This window comes from Trachymyrmex cornetzi, unplaced genomic scaffold, assembly GCF_001594075.2.
Source record: "Trachymyrmex cornetzi isolate Tcor2-1 unplaced genomic scaffold, Tcor1.1 scaffold223, whole genome shotgun sequence".
Lineage (NCBI taxonomy): Eukaryota > Metazoa > Arthropoda > Insecta > Hymenoptera > Formicidae > Trachymyrmex > Trachymyrmex cornetzi.
In genome coordinates this window covers 944495-961035 of record NW_017296881.1, presented here as the reverse complement: position 1 = coordinate 961035, position 16541 = coordinate 944495, and the positions used below count along the sequence as shown (strand labels likewise).

The window sequence follows — 16541 nt, the reverse complement described above, 5'->3', positions numbered from 1 at the left end:
TCATATGTCTGCGTTTTATAAAACCCTTATTAACTAGTTAGCAAACCAAATGTGCTTTATTTACGTCATATTTTAAATTGATAATTTAAAATTACGTAAAATATTACGTAGTGACGTGATAACGTGAACATTACATTTAAGAACTTTGTTACTGTTGAAATACTGTTGAAGTCTGATAAAATAAAATTCAGGATACGTAGGATCAAAAGTATAATAACATATTATCGTACGTTAGGAAAGATTTGAAAATAGAGTATTCCGACATAAGTGAAAAGGTACACTCTAAATTTCCTACAGTGAAATCTCACTCCAAGAAAGTGAAAATGCAACCACCCTTGAAAAAAAGTGAAAATATTTCACTTCTTGAAAAAAGAGTGACGATCTTCATTCTTTTTAGAGTGAATTTTCATTTCAAAAAAGTAAAATCTCATTCCAAAAAAATAAGATTTCACTCTAAAAAGAGTGAAGATCGTCATTTTTTTTTCAAGAAGTGAAATATTTTCACTTTTTTTCAAGGATGGCTGCATTTTCACTCTCTTGAAGTGAGATTTCACTGCAAGAAATTTAGAATGTACAGTATGCGTCAGAGGGTGTCAGAATACGTTAAAATTAAAGTATACTTGAATAAATCAAAACAATAGATTGCGATCTGGAGTGCGTTAGAGTGTTCGTTCTGATAGCGATGTACAAGTCTTTTCAATCATGCCACGTCACGGTCACCCCCACTGAGCATCACCAAGGTTGATTTAATCGTATTCTTCCGTCACTCTTAATTTTCGCTCCGCCTATTGTAGCATCGTGACATCCGTGAAATTTATACGGTGCGTTTACTTCAGCGCTTCCGACGCCCGTTCGCGTTATAAATTATTTGTGCGTGTTCCATATACGTAGTGCGGCATGTGCACGCTACATCAGATTGAATCAAAACTGCCCCGACAAAGATATCAGATAAAGATGTCGGTGAAACGTATTTCTTATGATTTAACCGCTTAAATAAAGCGCTTCTTCATCTTCACGTTTGCCAGAAGTCAAAATAAATTGATTGAAAGATTTATGACGAGTCGTATAAATAATAAAATAAAGTTTAGCAGAAAAAAAACAGCTTTGGAAATGTGATGAGATTCTTTAATGTGATTAGTTATACATTTGTTATATGCTATTTGCAATACTAAATGTATAACCAATCGTATTAAAAAGTCTTACAACAGTTGCGTGCAAAGTTGCTTTTCCCGCTGAATGTAGCCATTGCATCATAAAGAGGAAGCTACTTTCAACGAATGTTCACGATATTCTTCTAAGCGAGGGACACGTGGCAGGCTTCATGTAAACTGAAGATGACACGCTTTTCGCGGGGAATTCTAAACTCCTTCGTGCTTGAGTTCACCCACGCATTGCATTCTCATGTGACGGCAACGAAGCGAGAGGCAACGACGACGACGTGATTATGCGTGTGCGCTTCGCATGCAGACGAACACGCATGCATACATAGCGTGTCGCGTGTCTATGCGCCGGATACTGACACGTTGAAGTATATAATGTGATACGGCGAAAATGCGCACTTTGTATCAAAGAGTAACGAAGAGAGGCTTCGAAATAATCGTGCGACCGGCGAGTTCAATGGATTCTCGTTATTATGCCAAAGGCGTAATAACGTGTAATTAATTTTACGACCGCGTAACATATTTTGATATTGAAATTTTCTTATTAAAGTTAATCTAAAAAGAGAGAGAGTTTACTATGGAAGGAACCGTTTTGTTGAAATATCTAAAAATTTAGCTAACTATATAGATCCGAAAATAATTTTGTTGAACCTTCAAAATAATTATGTAGGACTCAAATTTTTTCGATCATACTTTAGATTTCTACTAACTAGTTTTATAAGACGGTACAGATCTGAAAATAATTTTGTTGGGTCAATTTGAGCTTATAGGTGAGTTCCGTTTCACGCATGGTGCGCATGATATATCGTTTTATCCTTGTTGTTCACTGAATATTAAAGATAAAATGATACATCATGAGCATCATGCGTGAAACGGAACGCAGCCCATATAATTTAATAATCCAACAAAATTATATTTTCAGATTTGACATATGTGTGTATATTTCTAGTTTCTCACAAAGAAGCTCGTTTTTAACTTCTTTTTTTATCCGAATGTTCGCATTGCGCGTATAGGTGCCATCATAAACAAATAGCCGCGTGAATGACGCAAAGAAAATGCATTTCTCACAGGCAATGTTAGATTGGTTTGTTTTTGAAGAGCTTCGCTATATGATTTTCAAAACCACATCAAATACACTATATTATAAAAAGTTAACGAAAAGTTCAATTTTAATTTTCTAGCTGTAATTTTTTTATATATTATACTTTTATTTACTTAATTTTTATTCATATATCTCCACATATTGTCTAAAAGAAGCATTTATAGACTTTTTCTTCAGGGTCCGGTCCTGCTTGGAACGACACGAAATCGCTGCCAAGTCACTGTCGCTGTTGCCTGAATTCGCGTCCAATATCCATCCATCCATCGGACATCGTTTGAAAGTAAAGAATTATCCTGTTTATTTCGCATCCAAGTTACCGGCGAGACTATTTTACGCGCAGTGCGCACATATGCCGCAAACTAAATTCGATACGATGCAATTCCGCCGGCAGAAACGGTCGTGAAGAAAATCATAAATATAATCGCGCGCGGAGATCAAAGATCCGCGGCGATTATTACGGATCGTGATAGTAAGAGGCGATCGAGCGAGTGAGCCGAGCGAACCGAGCTGAGCGTAAAGTTAAGTCGATTATGTCTCTATTACACGACGCGCGGGTGCCCACGGAATTCGTGACGGGGCTATTAACGCCGAGCATTAGACGCAATAAATGGGCAGGCGCGTCGTGCCGTGATCTCCAGAAATAGTTCTTCCCTGGAGTGGTTGATTATATCATCAAGCGGTTGATAAACGTATCGGAGTCCCATTCGTTCGTGCTATAATGCAATATTCGCCGATTTTTCCACTTGAAGATGATAAGCGACGTTAATTATACTTGCATGTCGTGGATCATGATTTCACTCGGTCGTAGTTCCTTAAAGAACGTCTATTCGCCATGGCATGAGATTGGAACTGCGATAGTAATGATATTAAATAAAACTGGAGTAAAATTAGTAGAAAAATAACAGTGGATAAAATGAACTTAAAAATACTTATTCGTGATTTACAATAGGTCTGTTCGCGTTGCATGAAATCTCCAAATATTTTTGCTCTTAAAATGAGATAGATACATATTTTGCCTTAAAAAGAGAGAAAGCGAAGATGTCGAGTGCCAAAAGTACAAGCAACGCGAACAAACCTAATATTCTTACAAACTTCTTGGAATTTGTTTGATTCGGGTTTCTCTCTCTCTCGACTCTCTCTCGAATCCTAAACTTCGCCGAATGCGTTTCTTTATGCTATTCTTCGCGTGCAAAGACTATACGCGTTATTTATTTCGATAAACGAGTGCGGAAAGAGCGAGGGATATGTTCTTTCAACGTCCTTGCGCGTACGTGAACCGTTGAAGGAGATGAAAGAGGAATATCACGCGGCGCGAAAATACCGCGCGATCCTTGGAATACTCTTTCGAGTTTCGGTTTGTTTAGCGAATGCCTTATGGCCTCATCGCTAAACGATTTAATCCTCTCTTTTCGCAATTGTGACCATGACGCGGGTAAAGTAATACGGGAAGCACGATATTTACCAGAAATGTCGCTGCCTGCCCTTTCCCTGAAGTTCTCAAATTACATGGGCCAAGAACCGGCCTGTGAAATTATGATCAGCCTCGCCCAGATTAACCGTAAATCCGGTGCCCTCGCTTTTTTAATTGTCCTATTCCATCTTGAAACCAGCACTATCATCGCGACACATTCTTGAATGTAACGTTTTTCGAATTTGTTCAATTCGCGGCACATTAAATAGTGAGCTAAATTTCTCAAGATATATCATTTGGTGTATACACTTCAACGTTGAGCACAGATCTGTCGCTAACACGATTTTCAAAAATATAAAAAGTAAAGTACTAAATTTTTTGTAATTTTTATAATTTTAAAATTATTTTATTGTAATGATGATATCGTTTTGAAATTAAAATAAGAATAAACATAATATAATTTAGATAAATTTCACAATTTTTGAAACATTTTTTTATTCGCGTTTTTAAATGATTTAATTCAAAATTTTTTTGCTTTTTTTTAACTTCTCTAAAATTTTCGCGGCACACTTGGAGACCCTTTGTGATACACAAATTGGAGAGCCCTGCTTATCCGTTTTTGAATTGTCCTCAAAGAACGACCTAATTTTAACGTTCTTGCTTTTATGTCATTTCCAATGAAAGAAAGAAAGAAAACTATGGGATCCAATATCTTTAAGGTTTCATCCTTTTTGAAGATTCGTCGTATGGCACGTTCCTGCACGTCCACAAATTAAAATGTCCTGCACGAAGACGGTGCACGTGCGAACAAATCTGAAATGTACGACACTAAGTCGAAGTAATTTGTCAATGTGACACATTCACACGCAACAACGTCGTGTTCGCTGTTGCACATGATTTCTACCCTTGAAACTCGCTCTCAACATTCCCGATGATGGGAAATGTACGCCGTTAGAAATAATACGAGTATCGTTAATAATGAGATTCTCTTTCGAGAAGAAATTATGACGTAAATAGAGAATCCTAATCGCGTCATTATGCGTTAACAACTTTTAAACTAACATTTTTACACGTGAAGTATTGCATACTATCTGTGTTTAATTATCAATTTAAAAAATACTATCTGCTAATATTAATTATTATTTGTTAGCAATATTAATAATTTGTCAGTTATATTAATAATTTTCTTCTATTGCTTAAATATTTCTCATGTAAAATAAAAACTAATATTAATGTTTTCGCAGCAAAATAAAATTTTTGTACTAAAATAAGTATGTCATAGTACCTCGCTAATTGAAAAATTGAATTCCAGTGAAATAAGTTAGTTTTCCTAACTTATGTATAATGATAATAATATAGCTTATAACGTAATGAATAAAAAATGTTACAGATACAAGGCTCGATGATGAATAGTTTTTGAGCTATAGTGTGTTAAAAGTACTTCACAAACGCGCAAGTTTTACACCTTTGATATATCATAGCTCAAAAACTATCCATTATTGAGAATTATGTCTCTATACATCTTTTATTTATCACATCATAAGCTATATAACCTCAATATAAGCTACATTATATGTGAAAATTAATTCATTTCACCAGGATCCAAATTTTTCATGTAATTAGTACGGGTATTTTAATCCAAGTCTAGATGTTCTACGACGGTGAAACGTTTCACTTTCAAGAACTACCCGCATGACAATAAAAAAGTGTGATGTCAGGGTATGTGGGTACAAAAACATTTTCGTAAGTCCTGCGGGCTTATTTCACAAAGGCATTATTTTTCACTCGACAATACGACAGTTCGGCGCGGTCGTGACTACGGAGTTAAAGTATAAAGGTGATCTCACTGCATATCGCGTGGGTGAACGTATCCAAGACCCACACGCACCGCATAACACACCTGCTTGTGATCGCCGCACAATAATTCTGCTGTGCAAATTATTACTTACACGAGCACCATTTCTCGAGACAAACGCACAGCAAATCCGTAAACTCGCGAAAAATCCAGAAAATAACAAGCAAAATCGCTAAGAATAATTAGTATATGTTGGCAATAGGAATTTTCAATTATAAATAAAGCTAACTGTATAATAGCACTTAGATTAATAAATTCTCGCCTTTTAACGTAATTTTCTATAAAATAACAACAATATCTAACGCTACGAGATATACTTTCTTTTGTTGTAGAATATTGTATATCGTACTTTCTAAAATCTTTGGAGTGGATTCTAACTCTAAAAAATGAAATCTCATTCTTGAAAATGGACAATTAAGCCACTCTTTTTCAATATTGGCTCAATCGCCTTTAGAATTAGATTCCATTGCACTCCAAAGATTTTAGAGAGTACTCGAAATGGTTCTAATGTATTCTTAGGTATTTCACGCTACAAGTATATTAGTTATACACTGTTACAGCTTTAAGTCGTATTCGTTAGGTGCATGCAAGATAGATCGTTATAGAGAACGCAGATCGGCCTTCGCGGCACTTAACCGTAAGCTCTCCAACGAAGAGTGCAGGGACGTCGTTACTGGTCCAAGACCGAGAATAGTCTTTTATCGTGGCTTCGGAAGGAGGTGGGGTATCATAAATCAGCGTTTAGTGCGTTTAAAAACGCGATAGGTGGCCGGATTTAAGAATAGCACGGGTCGAGAGAGTACAACAGGCGCATATGCGCGTCGAACGAGATGCTCTCTCGCCTTAAATCGTGCAGAACCGCAAAGAACCGTCCGTCCCGGTTGCATTTTCTGCATCCCACTGCTCGTTACGAGACTCTGAATATATACATATACAATCCCGTCTTCAAGGATTCTGTTTGTATACAACATTGTATACAACGTTGCTAAAGGTAAAGGTAAAGCAGCTGCAATCATGTCGTCTAAACGTGATGTTTCTCAAAAGTCAAAAGTTTGCGAAATTTAAAAAAAGGAAAAATAGCCATAAATGGCAAAATAGCAGTTTCAAAAATTATTTTGTTATAATCCAAAACAAAATTAATAAAATTTTTGTCTGATAATGTTATGAGCGTATTAATTAAAAAATTTAATTTTATCACTTTATAAAAATCTTCAGAAATTATGCATCCGAGAAATGAAAGCGGTATATTCTTGACAGGGTGCGATACCCATAAATGTGTCAGAATTATATTAAAAAAGAAAACGACTTTCGACTCTCTCTCTCTCTCTCTCTCTCTCTCTCTCTCTCTCTCTTATTATTAATAACACGAATTGTGATACGAGAACAAAAAAGTGCGTTGCGAATTATTAAAATTTCGGGTCAGCGAATCATCGATCCGTATCGAATCCCCGTTAGATCGATATCATTTCCGCCTCGTCTAAAGCAAGATCGTCATAGAAAGAACCGTTTAATTAGTTTCTGAGAGACTCGATATCACAGAATGCGATCTTACCATAGCTAAGTTTAAAGACCTGAAATAGTACCTGTCCGGTTAAAGATAAATGTCGAAAAGATTAATATGAAATAACTGCACACGGAAATAATTGCATAACTGGAATTCAAATAAAATGAAATAAATAATTATTAGAAAAAAGACAAACACAACGTTGAGAGACGTTGATTGATTTTAAAGTACTAATTTTTGATGCAGTCAACTGTTAGGTTATTTAAAATTCTGTTAAAAAATTTTATATTTGCATGAGACAAATTTTCAAATCATTAAATTTTTGAGTTTTTAAAAAAAAATATATTGTCCTGTATTTACAAAAAATAACTATAATAAATTAAAAGATATATGAGCAACTTTACGAATTGTAAACGTTCAATGATCAACGCCGAAATATTATTTATGCAAAAAATGAAGAATTTTGAAAGTTTATCTATAAACAAAAAATATTATAAATTTATGCAATAAAAACATCTTTCTTGTAGAACATATTGCCAAGTTTATGTATAAAATAAAAAATTAATGAATTAATGTGGAATGAAAACTGGATGGAAACAATTTTGAAAATAATTAGCGAAAACAGTCGTTAAATCACTCAACCCATGAATGTATAAAAGCTCGTAAAAAGCGTATTAAATCTGCTCTTTTTCCCGGAGCAGGCATGCGAGCAAATGGATCTTAACGGTACGCGGTTGAGTTAACGTAGATAATAGCGGATTCAAAGATTGCTTGCGAAGCTTGTTACAGCGACATGTAAGCATACGCGCGAAAGAATCCAAGCGGAGATAAAGAGAGTAAAAGGGTCAGTCTTTCCAGATAATTTCGTCAACGTGACATTATCTTTTCTTTTCGAATTGTTAACAACTCTGTTGGCTTTTATAAATTGCATAAAGTGTAAAATCAAATACTATCAATAAAATTAATCAAAAAATAAGCAGAAAACTTCCTAAGAAAACGCAAATAAATGATGATTTTTTCTTTTTTGATTACATAAATTCTGAGAAAAATAATTTTGAAGCATTATACTGTCATGAGCTCTTATTGCATATTAAAACATATTAATGTAATCGCAAAAATTAATAAAAATACGAGTACCTAATTCTTAAATAACATCATGTCAATAAATTCTAAAATCACACATAAGAAATTATTACTCAATAAACAACACATATATCAACATAGACAAGCGTTGATATATAATCGATTATCAATATAAACCATAATTGATTACACATTATAATATTCAAACTATATTTTTTAATTACTATTTTTTACATATTTATTTTTTAATATATATATCTTTCCATGTGTACGCTCTGCCATTTCTAAAAGAATGTTTTAATATTAAAATGTGTAACGTAAAGTTTGCAGTTTTTAAATGTCTGAGAAAATCAGGTAGCCGTTGTTAATCTAATTATACTGAGGTTCAAGTATACTATTTCAAACGGTGGATATAATACATTGCCAACAACGCAATCTTACACTCGCGTACTCAACTTTTGCCGTTTGACTAATTAGGAATACACCGAATGTAAGACGATAGCGATGATCGCGTCGTCAGCTGATCTCACCTGTTGCATTCTACGCGTAAAACAATCCACACACGCGGCAACACTATCGCACTCTGATCTCCCTATTCCTTCTTTCATTCAGAAGTTATAATTCTCCCATATGTTGTCACTAATTAATTTTTAGATAGTAAGCAGAAAATAAATATTTCTCACACACAAATCGTAACGAGAATTACTCAAACTTCTTACGAATCACTTACAAATACAATAATCTTCCTTTTTGATGTTATAATTAAACTTTATCAATCTTATCACCTTATAAATAATTTAAACTTTAATAAAATCGTTTATTTCAAATTGCTTAGGATCAACAAAACTGCTATAATCTTGTTAACCTCTCCAAAACTGTTCAATTAGTTGACTAAAAACAAAGTTGTCCACATAAACCGTTCGCGTTCGCGAAAACGGTCGCAGCACCTTTCGAAAGCACCAATCGGTCGATCCGAGAACGGATTCGCGATTAAGTGGGAATTTGGAGCAAGCGCGATTGGAACGCCGGCGGCGCGGCGCGTCGCGGCGCACGGAACGTCGCGATAGAACGCGACGCGTCGCGGTGCGGTGCGGTGCGGTGCGGTGTGACGCGTCGCGACGGCGACAGGTGCCAAAGGAGCGTGTCGTCGGTTCCGCACGTATGCGGAATCGGGACGCGGTCGTGTGCCGATGCGCCTCGCCGCCGCTGCCAATCGGCCCCGCACTGGCCACCACCGCATATAACGTCGCCGGAGCACGTGCGCGGGCCGTCGCGCCGCGCCGCGCGCCGTTGAGATCGACGAGAGGAGCCGCGTAAGCCGCGTTACAGGCGAGAGCGAGCTGTGGCCCGCTCGAGAGTGACTCATGGCTCGCCGCTGTTCGCGCGCGAGCGCGTGTATGAGAAGCACGCGGGTACGGCGCACATGTGCTCACGGACGCGCGAGACAGCGTGTACGTATCGAGGCAGGGTGTACACGCTAATTGCACACTCGCGGTCAATAATGCCTTTTCGCTTCAAGTTAGCTGCGTTTTAGACAGATACATTGCATCTAGGTGTTCGTACATATATACATCGTGATTGTTAAGTCTAATTACTCGATCTTAAGAAGGTATGCAGCACATATATTAATATTTATATTTTTAATAAATTATATATATAAGTTATGTTTATAACATTCGATTTTTATTGGACAACACATTTTTATAGTTGATTTACTGCAAAATTTAAAAAACAATAAAAATGTGCAAAAGTTTTGTATAAGTACTTTAAATATTTAAAATGACTTGTTTAAAGTTTTATTGCAATTCGGTGATTAATTACAAAGATTTAAAACAAATAAATATTTTGTTTATTTACAAGATAACTAATTTCTGCATTGCAATGTAAAAATTATGTTGAAATACTTGTTATAATTAAATAACAGAAAGAGAGCTAAGTACATTTTGTATAAATTTTGCAAAAGAGAAATTTATAATGTTAGAATCACATCCAATTTTTATGCAGCTTTACGAATTATATCAGGCATATATGTATAAATGGAAAATTGCACGGGTTACTATTTGATTTCGCTGTTGCAGTGCTCATAAAAGAAAAAGTGTGTATATCTAATAAGTATATTTAGGTGTTTGAGCAAACCGAGATGCGCATGCATTTTACGCCAGTGAATAATCCTACACTTAATACGCAGCCGTACGCAATTCACAAATGAAGAAAGTACGCGAAAGTATAGAGATTTCCCATTTCTGGAGACATCAGTTACCATTTTATTAATAGTGAAAGCCCCCCAATTCCGAGATCACCGTTCGCTGAGTAATGTAGCGGCATCAAGAATAAATTTAGATGCGTGTTGTATTATAAATAAGCGGTAACGCATGTATCATTTTGAGGAATGATTATTTACGAATTTTCAAAAAGTACACATCACACCGGTTGCTTCGCGGTTCACTGTCAGTCGCCTGTCGCGTCCGACAATCACGCACGAAAAGTTCGAAATAAACCGAGCTGAAAATTTTCGGCTTGAAGTTTCTTTGACGCGATACGAAAAGCAAAAATAAAGATAGATACGCGAAAGAGTCGTGTAAAGTTCGCTACGCATTCGGTTCACTTTGAAAGAATCGTTTGAAATGGATTCAGTTCATCGTTAAATGACTAAAGAAATCAAACAAAAATAATCGATGGAGACTTTCCAATAAAATTATGTATTTTTAATATTTTGCTAATATTCTATTAGAATCGCAATGTTTGTAACAATAATAAATTCGTATACTATACAAAAATTTGAAGTTGGCTTGTAAACGAAATTTTCATGTCACAGTTTCATGTTTCATTTCATTGCTTTAGTTATTTCTGTGTGTATGTCTATTATAAATTTACTAAGATTTTTTTAAATTACTTAGTTTTAGTGCAATAGATTTCTAATTTTACTATAACGCAGAACACATTCAAGTATACTGTAAATGCATGTTTAAGTTATAATGTCTCGACAGAGCTATGGAATTAGCTGCCACTGCATTTGCTCTCGACTGGCTTTGATACGTTATAAATCTATAAATACCAACACGCGGTTGTATTCGAGGAGGCGCCGTGCCGTTCATCGATAGTCCAAATTCACAAAGCCGGGACAGAGCCGCGTGCTAGATCTGGCGACTGGCCACGAGAGAACTTTATTTTGAATCAGTATACAGTCGTCGTAAATCAAATCGATTTTACGTCTCGGATGAGCAACACATTGCCAGAGGACACTCGTAGTTTTACGCACGCAGTTTTACGCCCCGCATTGAATGACAGTCGAAGATACATGCGAAGAGTCCTGTCGGCGCGTAACTCTATTATATGTATTATTGGGATCCGTTGGAGCAGAACCTCTTACTTGTTTTACGAATAACGATGATGATTATATAGTTTTGATATTATTTATCTATCCTAATTTCATTATTTATTTTTTACTTTTATCTTTTCGTATAAAGTACATTTTTTAAATAAAAACTAATATTCGAAAAAATTGAAGCCTTAATATTTAAGGCATGAATACATAACGATATTATATTTTATTTATATTTTAATAATATTATATTTAATAAAAAGTTATTTATCTAGCAATATTCATTAATTAATTATTCATGTAGGTGCAGCTATCCTATGTTTAAAGCAATCTTCGAGATATACTTTACATTATAGTAGCTGTAGCTACCAAAGAAGATAATTATGAATGGTTTACACAAGTTGAAAATTGTGCAATGGTTGCTTATTCTAAGTCAACGAGATCGGTTATTAATCATTCGAAGCCGGGACGTGAGCGAGAGAGACATCTCCGAAAGCACCACACCGCCCATAAATGTCAACGATTTATTTTTACGCGTCCCGCCGTATTACGATCTCGAGCGTAATCGCGCCCCGTGTTCTTCGCTTATGTTCAGGCCTGTTGTTTCTCTTCCTGCTTAACGAGACTAACTTCCAACGAGTGCAAAACGGTGCGTGGAGGATACAGCGGCACCGATTCATCATCAATTTTACGTTCCCTGTCGGATACATTCGTCCTTTCTCCACTTCGAGTGACGTTAACAAGTGTTTTCCGCGATAAACAGCCCCGACTGTAATTTCTTTGAATCTCATTTTTTTTATGTACTAAGAAGAGTTCTTTATGATTGTGAATTTATATTTTAGCGTCAATTTGTGTGTCTTCTAATATTGAACATTTTATTATTAATCGAATTTACTTTTTATACTATTATTTTTTATACGTGAAGCAATAAATTTTAACATCTCTTTCATTTAATCTATTTTTTTCTAAATGCTTAAGATAAACTAAATGACTAGAACTAAAAATATAGTTCTCTAAAATAAGAACTATACTTTTTTTAATTTATGTATTAAATAACGCTTGCAATCACTTTTAAATCAAGAAAAATTATTTCATATCATACACATATTTTTCAATATCAATTAAGGAATTAACTGCAATTTTCTTTTAATATTGAGTCTTATACTTATCCAATTTAATAAAAATAGAAAATAGTGATGAATTATTTATTTTGAATATTAAAAACATTATTGTTCAGTATTTAATAAATAATTACCTTCCAATATTAAATTTAAATTTAATTTCTGTAAGAATAATCTACGTAATTTTACCATAATACTCTCGTCAATATCGTCATTTATCTTCGTTATAAAATAGAAATAAAATTTCGATGTGTCTTTCAAGTTAAAATTGTGACAAAGCAAGTGCTGTTATTTTTAGGAATTCATTCTTTTTTGTTCATATTATTACAATCACAATTAACGCGGACCGAGATTTCCGTGTTTCGACTCATCCTCTTAGGCGGGATATAACTGTGAATCCATCTCCATACCATAAATGCACTACACGACGCAGCGGGCCCGCCTTTCTCTTTGCAGCAGAGATGCTGGAAGGTGGCCCCGCCTCTGCTCCCCAAAGCCTCAGGCAATTAATTCGCTATTACCGCATTGCTGGGCCGTAAGTCACGGAGGGTAATTACCGAGCGGTAATTTCACCGCTGCTGGGTTACGCTGCCGGGGTAATGGATATGTCGTGCGGTCATTGGAACCCTAACAGTTTCAGCATGATTCGACAACCTGATTACGTGATCGGATTCTCGTCAATTTGACTTTGATTCTCTTTATTTACCGCGTCTGTGGATAATAACATTATTTACAAGATAATAAGGTTTCATCATAGAGACCTTTTTTTCTACAATTGTAGTGAAAATAATTTTGATAATTTTATATCTCAAAGTTACAAATAGACCAAAAGCGATGCTCATGTTTATATCACAATTGACGTTATTGAATCCGACATTGTGTTCACAGTTATATTTTTGAGCTTTTTTTTCGTCACAATGTTTATTTCGTTACACAAAAAACTTACCTCCAAGTATGCGGTGAGAATCCGGAACATGTTTCTCCACACTGCAAACAGGGTTGTCCTTCTTCTACGTCCGTAATGAGGACGCCCTAAAAAGTAAGTAAATTTTAATAAATTATCGTTGATAAATAGATAGTACATGATAAATAAATATATAAATTAATAATATAGTACGTCAATGTAATATAATAAATTAATATATTTTAAAATATTAATATTAGTATTGTCTTAATTCTTAATTGTAATAATCTGTTTTGTTTTGTATGAATTAAGTTTGCAGCACGTAAATTTATATTTTGCCTATTCATCAATAATATAATCTTCGAAAGAGTTGCTATGCTCGACCCAAATATTCGAAATATCACCATTAATTTTCATTAAATGATAAAAATGAACACAAAAATTAATTTAATATATAGTTCTTTTCATGAAATTATTATAAAAATTTAAAAACAATTTTGAAAAATTCAATAATTAACGTACAAACACTTTTAAAAAATTTATAAATCAATGATAAATATCGAAAGCAATCAGCAAATTAAAATTCAAATTAATTCAACAGATTGTTTGTCTAAAATGTCTGAACGTAAATGTCCAAATTCCAATAAATGCAAACGTCCTCGATCAACGTGACCGATGAAATCGCATTAATTGCAGAATAGTGAAAGGTCTTGATCATTGTAAATGTTAAACAAACGCTATGCACGCAAACGTTGTTTTATGAATCTGCAACTTGATGACAATTTCGATAAACGAATAAAGATATCCTACTTAAATATAACAAAATATCAATATTATTTTACTTATCGTACGTCAATACTATAATATTAAATAACTTTTTTTTTTCAAAGTCAATCTCTCGACGTTGCAGTCAAGAAAAAAAGTTTTTGCAGCTTTGAATAAAAAAATCACTGCACAAATTAATAATATTTCAACATACAATAAATATATTTTAACATGAAATATTGAAATAAAGATGTATTGATTAAAAAGATATGTATACAGAATTATATTGCAGTTTTGAGTTACAATACGGTTTTTTTTTTACTTTAAAGTATCAATAGCTAAAATAATTCTATGTTAACATCTAATTGTAAAGAAAAATTGATATTAGAAATATACTGAGTTTCCCAAAAAGCGAAGTGTTAGCACTTTGAAATTCTAACCCACGAATTTTTCCTCGAGATGAAAAAAAAATTCGACGCGGAGAAAGTACGACGTTATTTCGTATATGCATGACGTTCGCTGACACGTGCGAATGAGGACAAGGTCCAAACCAAACGATGAGCCACGTGCAATTAGGAAAAGTTTTTAATTGCGAGAGCCTTGTTATGTCACTATACAAGGTAGTGTTTATCTCATTCGTAAGAGAACGATGAACCGCTAATGAGCGCACGTCACTAATAATAATCGCTGATGCGTCGGCGAATCAGTGACATGAAACAAACGTTAACTGCGACTGAGCTGACTGATTGCGTTAAAAGCAAATTTTATTATACGAGTAAAATTATGTATCTCTTTCTGATTAACAAATAATAGTACACAGTCTTTTGCTTCTCTCTTCTTTTTAATTTTCAACGCCTGTTTCTACGACTTTTTTTAATTAAAAAAAAAATAAGAGCTATCGCTATAAAGATTAAAAGATTTCAAGCCAACAAGGATGTACTAAACCAAATAAACGGTATCCGGAAATTTAATGTCGAACGTAAAATATTGCTCAGTCTACAAGTTAAGGAAGGAAGCTTTAAGTACATTTATTAACAGTTTCCACATTAGATAAATCGACGAGCGGGCAGGATGCAATAGGTGTATTACATTATCATCGAGCCAAGTTATCGGCCACTTCTGGTGCAACCATCACCTCGTATTACCGTTCAGGAAACATTAATAACACGTCGATTTCCTTGCATGCCCTAGAAGTTGAAATTGCTCAGGCTCGAGCAACGTAAATAATGGATGTTTCACCGTGCGTTAGTCACCAGCTGCCATCGCATTTTTAAAAACGTTTCAAGTATTTTTGACAGCGCGTTTATTTCTCCCGCTCATCTAACACGTCGGTGATCACTGGATATCAAGTTGATGAGGTTTTTTTCAAAGAAGATCGTGTTTCATCGAGAGGAAGGATAAATGGAACTATGTAAAATAGTAATAGGGTAAGATGATACAATTCTGAACAAAATAAAATTTGAATTTAATCTTCTTAGTTTAAGATTGATTTTTCCTCTTTGATTTTTTCTCCCTTCGATTGAGATCAGTATTACCAAATTTGAATCTCGAAAATTGGATTATTTTATTTCGTTCAGAATTGTATTATGTTCGAAACTGTACTTTACCATATACTAAATATTGATTTATAGACATGCTATTTGCATGAAATGGAATTATTGAGAACTAGCGAGAATGCGTAATATTGAGGAAAAAGTCGAAATATTCACAAGTTATATGTAAAGTTTTTTTCGATATTTGGGAATAAAAGATTTGACTGTGATGACGAAATATATTTATAAGATATATATTTCTATGAAATATATCTCATTAATTGTAAAAAACAAAATAGAATGTTATTTGCCAGGAATACGCTGTATTTAAATAAGGAATCTCGGCTATAATATTTTTTTCGCAATAAATTATTTAGTTTTTAAGATGCTTATTAGCATCAAATCATTAACAGTTTTCTACGATGCTTATTTGCAGCAATAACATTAAATTATTTCAATTTAATTTGATATTACTAATTATCAGCTTCGGCGTGTTTCAAGACCTATAAATAATTGACACGGTTAACTTGAACTGGAAATTGTATCCATTTATAAAAAATATTATTAGATACGAATAACTGCCTTGACTGAATATGGCGTTTTTCACTCATGTGTATGTTTAAATAAGGATTTATTTCAATAAAATAAATATCGTATATCGCAAATAACTTAATTTTTCTCAGTGTACCATTGTACAATTTTATGTCGCGAAGTGATATAATTACATTTTGTATTTCTATTTAACCTTGTATAAAAGAAGAAAATAAGAAAATTAGCATAAT

General features: G+C 34.2%; 1 protein-coding gene across 3 annotated transcripts in view; it reads right to left on the bottom strand.

Annotated features, from left to right (window-relative positions):
• The window catches only part of Lmpt (four and a half LIM domains protein limpet), a 130416-nt gene that overhangs the window by 73647 nt on the left and 40228 nt on the right, over nucleotides 1–16541 (bottom strand). For 2 of the 3 annotated variants that reach the window (XM_018506104.1, XM_018506112.1), the window contains one exon: nucleotides 13505–13590. In XM_018506104.1, the coding sequence (XP_018361606.1) occupies nucleotides 13505–13590 (86 nt within the window). Of the gene's footprint in view, nucleotides 1–8645; nucleotides 8700–13504; nucleotides 13591–16541 lie in introns of those variants that run through there. The other variant, XM_018506107.1, reaches the window with a different exon arrangement.